Here is a 9,852-nt window from a genome sequence, read left to right on the forward strand (position 1 = left end):
ACAAACACACAAACAGTAGAGCTTCAACTAAAGTTTGAGCCTGTCCTCGACTTCAATCCCAAGCAAATGTGTTTAAAAACTAAAAATGCAGCATCATGCAAGGAGGAAGTTCTCAAGGTTAGACACACCTGATGTTATTTACAGATAGAAGACTACAGCCCTTCTTTAGCTTGAGCAGAGACATGCAAGGTTACATTTTCAATCAATCAATTCAGTTTGATCCTCTTTCGGAATAAACAATTTGGTATACCAGGGTATATGCAGGAATCCTGAAGTCAAATGGAAGACCTTTTAAGACCCTTTCCATAGATTTTAAGACCTCATCGCCACTTGGAGTTTTAACCGGTTACCTTGGCGACACACTTTACCTCACATTGACTATATACAGTATTGATTGTCCTTCCTCCTTATCTTCAGTCAACTCGGCAACGTTCAGACTTGCATTTCCCCATAACGATGTTGTTTAACAACCGGCATAAACTGAGCTTAGCGCGCTATCAAGCAGGGAGCGTGCGATGTCCTGTTCAGATGACGTCAAACCCAACGGGATGCCATAAATAAACTACACAGAATCACATTACACACCTACGCAATGATTACATTCAGGCACACTTTAGAATACAACCTCTTTGGACAATTTATATACTTATTGAAAACAAGCTACAAAATGTAATACCTTGGAAAATGCCGTTTAATACTTTTTAATAGTCTTAATTTTCGCTAAATTGATTTATCAACTTGTAATACTTGTTAAGACCCCGCGGACACCCTGAGCACCATTATCTGTATTGTGAGTGTATCTACGCTAGCTTGCAGTGACATGTGGCTCCTGCAGGGTGTGCAATGCCACCAAACAAACTCTAAACACCAGGCTTTGTTTTTTTTTTAACTAAATGTGTTCCTCACGCACCACACTGAAGGTCCTCTGGTCCAGCTCCTCAGACTCCTCAGACACCGGCACGGTTTCTCCCCCCGCTGTTATATGGACCGGCACATCACCGGGTTTCTTAGTCTTCACCTCGTTCTGGTGAAGAGGGATTGGAGAGTTAATTCCCAAACAAAACATTGAACTCAAAGCCTTCATCTTGATTTAATAAACAGGTCGAATATAGTAACGGAAAGTATCACAAACTATTTTTTCACCTTGTCCAGGTTGTCCTCTTTGTACACCGCCTCCAGAGGCTTCGTCTCCTTTTTCTCTTTTGGCTCCTTGGTTTCTTTAAAGTCCCAACTGTCGTCCTTCTTCTCCTTTTTGCTTTCTTTTTTGATCTCCATTTCCCCCGACGACGATACTTCCTCCTGCTCAGGCTCCTCGTCTTCATCCTCCTCGTCTTCCTCCTCGTCCTCGTCCTCCTTCGGCACCACCCGGTCTGCTCGGCCCCGTCTGCTCTGAGCCTTCACCGGTGTCACCTCCTGAAGGGGGTTAAAAGTGTTACACATGGAAGCAGTGGGTGTTTCTCAATGTCGAGGACGCTTCCTTGGTAGGACCATGGATGTATAATAAGAACTGGACTGGATACGTTCAGTCCTATGAGAGTTGCTCATTGGCACATGAAGACAAAATGGCCCAACTTTTGAGAGAGCGAAACGTCACGAAAGTATTCATATAATCCGTTCTTATTGTGCGTCCATGGGTAAAGGTAAAACTCATGTTGTACTGAACACGTCACATGAACATGCCGGGCGGCGCGGCCTCGTGGGTTAGATGCGCGTTCATAATGCAGAGGAAAATAACTCTCAGAATAACGTTATTAGAATATTTTACAACTTGGGCTATACAAACGTTCATACTGGGTAGTTTATTTAGTTTAAAAAAAATTATCCAACGATTTACAGACGTCTCTTTCCCAATGTAAGTCAATGGGAAAAAGTATTTCCGGGCCCAGCAACTGATACGGAAGTTGTAGTACCGCCGTTTGGCCACAGCGAATATTTTCCTCAGAGTCTGGTGCACTTGCTGGGGGCTTGATTTGCAGCCTCGAAATTTCCCGAAACGAAGGACGCCGGCCTCGGTAGAATTCCAAGCATCCTGGACATTGGAACAGTCCTTCGGCGGGACTCGATGACGTAGCATCCATGAAATAGTGGCTCTGGAGGAGCCTTCCTCGACATTGAGAAACACCCAGTTATTTCACACTGCAGCGAGCAGTGCGAGAAGTCTCTAAATACTCGGGATTGGAAAGATAAATCGAATATTCTAAATTATTCAGGTATTCCAATGAGTTATGAATATATATTTTTTATGGGAGGGTTGCCTAAATTGATTACATAGAATCGGAGGGATGAAACCATCTTTATTATCACACATGCAGACCACACAGTGACATTTGTTCTCTGCTTTTAACCCATCCTAGTGCCATGAGTCTAGTACTAGGAGCCACTAGTGGGCAGCTATTGTACATCGCAATGGGAGTGGGTTGTACGGTGCCTTGCTCAAGGGCACCACGACAGGGCAGGAGGTGAACTGGGACCTCTCCAAGCAGCAGTCCGCACTCCATATTTTAGGTCTGGTCGGGGACTTGAACCGGCGACCCTACAGCTCACAGTCGAAGCCGTTACTGACTGAGCCACTACCTGACATTATCAAATGGATTAATTAAATGTATACGACAGTGCCATTTTAAATATATTTATTTATTATATATATAACTTTTTTTGTATATGTAAATTCGGATAACCGTTTTTTTTTGGGGATCGAATATTCGAATATAAATCTGCTTTCAAATTCCCATCCCTACTAAATACCTTTTCCTCCTCGATCTCGTCCTCGTCGTCCGACCTCTTGTCCGATGGGGGGTCCGAGGACGTGCTCTTCAGCACCTCTTCGGTCTTAATTGGCTTCTGAGTTTTGCTCTTCTTATTTCTCGGTTTCCTCTTCCGTGAATTGGCCTAAACGACACAAAGGAGCGTGGAGAATTAGAGTAGAAATACATTTGAATAACTGATGAGACGATGTCAAATAAATCAGCAGATACAGATGTTTAGACTAACAATTTAGCAGATGTCTTTTAAATATTTGTAACTGTAATGCTTGACAACACTGCTGCTGGGACAAAATAAATTGCCAGTTTGGGATCAATAAAGTACCAAAGTACCTAAGTATCTATCTATCGTGTATCATTAGCCGCTTTCACACCAAGTACTTTGCCGTACTTAGTTCCCAGCACTTAGTACCCCCATTGAACTAAAGTGCAGATCGCGTTCACACCGGAATAAGTTCCCTGAGGGAAGACTAGGAAAAAGAAGCCGCTGACGTCACTTCTTCTTCTGCTTTGGGTTTACTGGCAGGCCGCAAACAACTTCACGGCGTATGCTGCCACCCGAAGTCCCCGGCCGGACGTCCCCGGAGTTGGGGACTGGCTTCAGTAGAAGCTGCTGGGACTCCCAGCAGCTTCTACTGAAGCCTTCCGAGTAAATCGCCAGAACGCCGACACCTCCTCATCTCCACCACTCCCATGTTTTTTTTGTTGTGTTGCCATAAGTTAGTCTCTCTGCGTTGGTGTGCGGGGCTAATGCTAATAATGCTAATGCCAGCAAATACAATGGCAGCTTCAAAAAACTTTTCAGAGTTTTACGGGGCGTGGTTTGCAATTCGCCCAGCCAATCAGAGATTGGAACTTTTTTCTCCCCAGGAAAGTACCACCTCTCTAGCAGGGACTGAAAAGGGGGGAAAGTTCTCATGAACTAAGTTCTCTTTTTGGTGTGAACGCAAAATCCCAGGACCTATCAGAACTAAACGGGAGAAGTACTCCGGTGTGAAAGCGCCTATTGAGGAGATTTGTAGTTCCAACATTCAGTGGTTGTGTTTGACTGCTATTGTCCGTTATAATCTATTATTACCCTTCAGTTTCTGTTTATAATTCAAGGATATTTAATAGCATTACATTTCCATTCATTCAAATAAACCATGTTTGTTATATGCATGTAAAAAAGGACATGAGTAACCATCAGAAGAACAGAGGAGGACTTACTGTCCCGGCTTGCTTCTGTGCTTCTTTCTTGGCCAGGTCCTTGCTGAGCAATTTGATGAGGTAGTCTGCTCTGGTCTGCAGCTGCTTTGCTTGTGGCTTCTTGTCAGGGTCGTCAGGTAGGAGCTGAACGCATGGACACAGAAAACACTTTCAGGAATAGCTACACACACAGAAAACACTTTCAGGAATAGCTACACACACAGAAAACACTTTCAGGAATAGCTACACACACACACAGAAAACACTTTCAGGAATAGCTACACACACAGAACACACACACAGACATGCCCAGATAAACATGGGATTATTAGAGTACAAATATGAAATATAGAGAACAAAAACAAGACAGATTGGACATACATTATGCCTGAGCTCACCTTGTGTGTGAGGTTAAGGTCCGGATCCATCTTAATCATCTCCCAGCTGCCGTAACCGTACTCGTAGATTCCTATCAGGAGACTGGAGTCGTCCTCCTTCCCCCAATCAATGTCAAAGTGTGCTGCCTTCGAATGGCATGGAATCATATACCTATACAAACAATCACAATTAAAAGACATTTATATATTTGGTCAGGTCCTATGTGGTTGTGTACAGAACAAATATGTGAGCCATGAACTTATTGTACATTACACAGACCAATCAAAAAGGCTGTGAGAGATATCATGTGGTGTGTTCACTTACTTCTTCCTCTCCTCAGGGTCATCAGGAATGGCCTTATGAAGCGGAGAGAGCTCTTCCTCATGCGAGATGACGAGCTTTGCATTCACCTGGACTCCAGAGATCCTGAATGTCGGGCCCTTTACCTTCCCTCTCCTGCCTCCTGTCATCAAACGAGTGGAAAACAACATTTAGTTTCATTCAATCATGTGAAAGACGGCAAATTGAAACCCTGTAATGTGATTAGATGACGATAAAATGGATTTAGCTAAAAGCAAAGTAAACATTTTATAGGGTTAGGAAAACTCCCTGTTTTTTGACACAAATAACGTTGGATGCTTCGTGCCATTGAACAAACTTCTGCCCGATGGAAATGGGATGTCAACCTAAAGTACCTACCTACTTAGTACTAGGCATTAACTAGTACTGGGGGGAGAGAACCAGGCGGCAGCACCTTTCTATTTTTGAACACAAATAACACTTCGTGCCATTGGACAAACTCAACGTAATCGAAATAAAACGATTATTTTTTTCTCCAATAAATTGATGTTTTCAAAGTAAATGGATAATCGTTTTTAATAATCGTGATATCATTTATTGACCCAGTGGAATATATTTTACCAAAATTTTGGCTATATGTTGAGGAGTTTTCAGGTTGTGACAGTGCACTGCAACATGTCTGTTGATCTTGTTTATTGGTATTTATTATTTTGATATTATTTATTTAAATGTAGACATGAATGTATAATTAAGCAATAGCTCACGACAGGCCGTGGTATATGCTCATTATATCACAGCTAAGGGGCGTGGTTCGGCCCGACACACTATAATTTAAATAGTTTTTATTCGTAAATAATGATGATCAAAATAAAATAGTCCCTCCGTTGCCTTCTGCACAAAACATAGTGCGAGGTGGTTGCTATGCAACAACACTAACAGCTATCGAACATATTAGACAGAGAGCGTTGATCCATTATTTGGTTGTTTATTTACATTAATGTGTATGTTGCTGTTTATTGTGCAGCCACTGAAAAACTGTCCAGCATCAGTAGCATGGCTTACGTGGTCACTTGTATAGGTTGAGGTTGTTCTAGGCTGTTGCTTGGCGTGGCGAGAATATTGCTCCACTTTCTCCGGTCCCAGAGATTGGGCTTCCAGTAGCTCTGGAGAGAGCTTTCTCAGCCTGTGGCCACTAACGGTCATAATTTCTCTGCTTTGTTTCAAGACCCGCATCAGAAAGCTTTTGAATGGTGCTACTTTTCCAGTTGGTCTACCTGCTCTTCACGTAGCTCTGCATGTCGTCGTTTAGGTGCTTTCTTGAGATAGGCACTGCTCAATCCACTCCTCCATAGTAAGACCCCCCCGGAGGTCGAAGTTAATCTTAAATGTTTCCATCTTAGGCTTTGTAATTTTGTTTCGTAACTGAAGAAATGCAAATATATTTATAAAACTGACAAGTCAAATCAAGCAATCTGATTGGTCGATAGTGTTTTTGCGGACCTCTTTGATTACAGATTTGAAAACATCGTTGCTTGCTTTAAAAGTAGCACAATTCATTATGTCAAACCTTGGAAAGTGTCTAGATATCCCTGCCCTAATGCCAAAGGAACTGCACACTGAATATGTTTTGCCGTTTGATGTCTATGTCTGGACCGCGGCGTAAAAAGGAGGGTTTCTGCCCCGTTACTTCTCCGCTGCTTTCTTGTTCCAGTATGAAAAGCAAACTGCAGGCAGTTTGCTTTTCAGCCCATCGGTATACTGTTTTTCGTAGACGCGGAGGGATACTGACTTGTTGTGAAAAGTAACTTACAATTCTACCCATGGTATACGCTCAGTATATCACGGCTAAGAACCAATCAGATTGCTTGATTTGACTTGTCCGTTTTATAATTTATTTTATATTGGTTTTTCAGTTGATTACCCTGAATGTATAATTCAACAGTTAAAAAGTTCAAATTATTATTTGTATTTGTTTTAAAGTACAATAAATGGATGTTTTCAAAGTCAATGAATAATCGCAATTACAATTATTGACTCAAATAATCGAGATTATGATTTTTGCCATAATCGAGCAGCCCTAATTCAGTGTCCTTTTTTTAACAGAAGACCGTAGCTAGAAGCTCCAGCTAGACTGCAGAAGCATTAGTTTTTTGTTTTTGAGGATGGAACAATTTCACACACAGATACTGTATAGGGATGCTAGAACTATACCATTGAATTACTTTGGTTTATAAATTAATGTCAAGACATTTATGTTATTGATTCCTGACGCACTTTCTAAATAATAAAAAGAGAGTTCATATGTATTTACTGCATGTATTCATTGATGAAAAAGAAGCCATGTGCAGTAATATAGAAAATTGAATATCGAATCGAAGACAGGATAATCGTAATTGAATCGTGAGACCAGTGAAGATGCACAGCCCTACATAATGCACATCACTAACATAACAAAATGTGGGCAGATGAGATCCTGAATAAGTCCGGTTACCTGAACTCTTCTCTGGTCCAGAGGGGTTTTCTCGAAGAGTTCTCACACAGCCGTTGTGAACCGTCTCTGCCAAACGCTTCAGGTCGCTTTCGGACTTATCCACGAGTTCAGCATCACGAGCGATAGCATCCAACCTGAGTGACCGAGACAAGTGTTTAGGAGACGGCTAATTAACGTTGAAAACAATTTTTAAAAAAATCTGATTTTGCTCACCTTTCCAGCGGTCCTCCGAATTTCTTGTAACTCTTGACGAACCTGTAAGCAGTTCAGAGGTGTTACAAGGAATATGCAGAGAAGAAGATAAAAAGCCAGAGAGAGGTTGCTAATATATATGTTAGTAATTTAGTTTTTGGGAGAAGGTGTGGGATTAAATAAGTGTAAACTTCTTCCCACCCCTTTTCGGATGTGTAATCAGGTAGATCATTTGTTTATACATAATGTTGGAGCCAAAATGCTTGTTTTGCTATTGTTATTATTTCTATTTTTATCTTCATTTCTGTTTGCATCACGTTTAATTCTTGTTTTTTATCACTTACGGAGGTTGTCACGTGGGTGTGGCTTATTGGTATTTACAGTAAGACACCTGTTGAATGCCAGCTTGGGGATATGACGTAGAGCAGAGGGTGAATAGCTATGATACTTTCTGTTGACCGTGTGGTCTGGAGTTGCATATAGAGAGCCAAAGTGACGCGTCCTAAAACCCGGAAGTAAACTCCTTCCGGTTCCTTTGACAAAAAAGCAATGCAATTTCTCCATAGGATTTTGGAAAATAGCTGGAAATAAGGTCTGTGGTTGAGACACATTGAAGAGACGGATCACGTTTTGTTCAGCCGGATAATATCCACATGTCTACCCTACTTTTATAATTTTCTAATCATAAATCTAGTCACCAGAAGCAAAATGCTAACGTTATGCTCTAAAGGAACTACAGCCGGGTCGCTGCTTCAACGTCACGCCAACTTCAGATCCATATTCAAACATTCAGATTCTAAATGGTACAAGTTGAAGAGTTTGTTTGAACAGTTTGCAGGAGGCAGGTACTTGCTTGAAAGCAGAACAGGGGGGCAAACAAACTTAGAGGAGTGTTTACGTGTTCGGTGTAATGACGTACAGCGGCCTTGACAACTTCTGTAGTCCTATTCAGCCACTTGGTAACAACCATCGTTTTTCAGACACGGAAACTCTTCAGAAATCACCAGTGGGGTCACTGCTGATGTGTTTAATGTCGTAGAACAAAACGTGATCCGTCTCTTCAATGTGTCTCAACCACAGACCTTATTTCCAGATATTTTTGTCGAGGGAACCGGAAGTGGTAAACTGCTAACTTACTTCCGGTTTTAGGACGCGTCACTGTGGCACTCTATTGTTTGTTTCCGTCTTTATCAAACACCGTGGACTATAAATGACTACGGACTCTTATACGGAACGCGTCACAGCGAAGAGCAAATGTTAGCCTCTTAACGGCATAACCCATAGGGAGTTTTTGCCGCTACATATCATTTGTAAGTCAATAATATTTTTGTTTATCAATTTGATACTACTTAAGTTTGTACAGTATCATAATTCTCATGTTTCATTTTATTATTTTTTTGTATTATTCTTTAACATGTTCGAAAGACATCAAAAAATCAAACCTCCGGATCTCAGCGTCACTGAAGCCCTTGATGTTTTCTCGTGGAATAGTCCGAGGCCGCCCCCTCTTCTTTGGCCTCTTCCGGTCCGACGGGGAGTCGCTTTCGGAACCCGAGTACCGTCTGTTCCTGCTCTGCCGACCCGAACTGGCGCTAAATTTCGACTGTTAGAGGAAATTAAACAAATGACAAGGAATTGGTACAAACATAATAACTGATTGGACCTAAAAATTGAAGAATTTAGGGACATTTCAGAATCAGAATACTTTTTATTCGTCCCACAGAGGGGACATGTACATTTGTTACAGCAGAAAAGAGCCAAAGACATTACATTTAGCTGACGCTTTTATCCAAAGCGACTCACAATAAGTGCGTTCGACCAACAAGATACAAACTTGAAGAAAACAGAATCATATATAGGCGTGTCATTAAAAAAGATCCGATGGCGCTGAATAAGACGGCTTGTTTTTCTCAAGGAAGTACCACGCCGGTGGGGAGAAAAAGTGGGGTTCGTGGTCTCATAAAGAAGGCAATGATTTAAAGAAAAATATAGTTGTCATAGTGGGACATCGGGAAGATGGAACTTGAAGTAGAAGCCATCGGGGGGGGTGTTATAATCAAAAAATAGAGCTAAAATAGGAAAAAAGTGGAGTGGAAGTAGGATAATGAAGAAGTAAGAAAGTAATAAAACAACAATAAAATGGGGGTCAAAAAGTTTAAAGGGAACAAAAGTATAATTTTTATTTCTGTGTTGGTAGATACAAAGGTGTCCTTTTCGACAGCCCCGGTCGTGAAAACAAACCAATAGAAGAAAAATTGTTGGTAGATTTCAATTGTAAGTCAGACATCCAAAACGAATAGGACCCGGAGTTTTCTTAACCATTACCTTACCGCTAAGGGGCGCTTATTGCGCGTGCGGTCGGTGATCGAAGTGGGGAGAAGGTCGCGTCGGACTTTTGAGTAGAGAAAGGCTGAGGTTGGAGAACTCGTTATCTTAATGATTGTTGTCGTGAATAATGATTATTGTGTTCCCGACCGAATAGATTTCGGTCAACTCATCGTGACTTTTACAAACCGAGATACTTTGGACTTACATGAATAG

At 41.5% G+C, this 9,852-nt stretch overlaps 1 protein-coding gene across 1 annotated transcript in view; it reads right to left on the minus strand.

Annotated features, from left to right (window-relative positions):
- Window positions 1-889: 889 nt before the first annotated feature.
- The window catches only part of LOC104959887 (chromodomain-helicase-DNA-binding protein 1-like), a 10,756-nt gene continuing 1,793 nt past the window's right edge, over window positions 890-9,852 (minus strand). The window contains exons 3-11 of the mRNA XM_010787806.1: window positions 8,754-8,914; window positions 7,333-7,374; window positions 7,120-7,253; window positions 4,653-4,791; window positions 4,349-4,499; window positions 3,972-4,094; window positions 2,746-2,889; window positions 1,144-1,413; window positions 890-1,024 (exon numbers count right to left, since the gene is read on the minus strand). Coding sequence (XP_010786108.1) covers window positions 890-1,024; window positions 1,144-1,413; window positions 2,746-2,889; window positions 3,972-4,094; window positions 4,349-4,499; window positions 4,653-4,791; window positions 7,120-7,253; window positions 7,333-7,374; window positions 8,754-8,914 — 1,299 coding nt within the window. The remainder of the gene's footprint in view (window positions 1,025-1,143; window positions 1,414-2,745; window positions 2,890-3,971; window positions 4,095-4,348; window positions 4,500-4,652; window positions 4,792-7,119; window positions 7,254-7,332; window positions 7,375-8,753; window positions 8,915-9,852) is intronic.

The sequence above is a fragment of the Notothenia coriiceps genome, unplaced genomic scaffold (assembly GCF_000735185.1).
Source record: "Notothenia coriiceps isolate Sejong01 unplaced genomic scaffold, NC01 NC01_scaffold00001260, whole genome shotgun sequence".
In the NCBI taxonomy this organism is placed as follows: domain Eukaryota; kingdom Metazoa; phylum Chordata; class Actinopteri; order Perciformes; family Nototheniidae; genus Notothenia; species Notothenia coriiceps.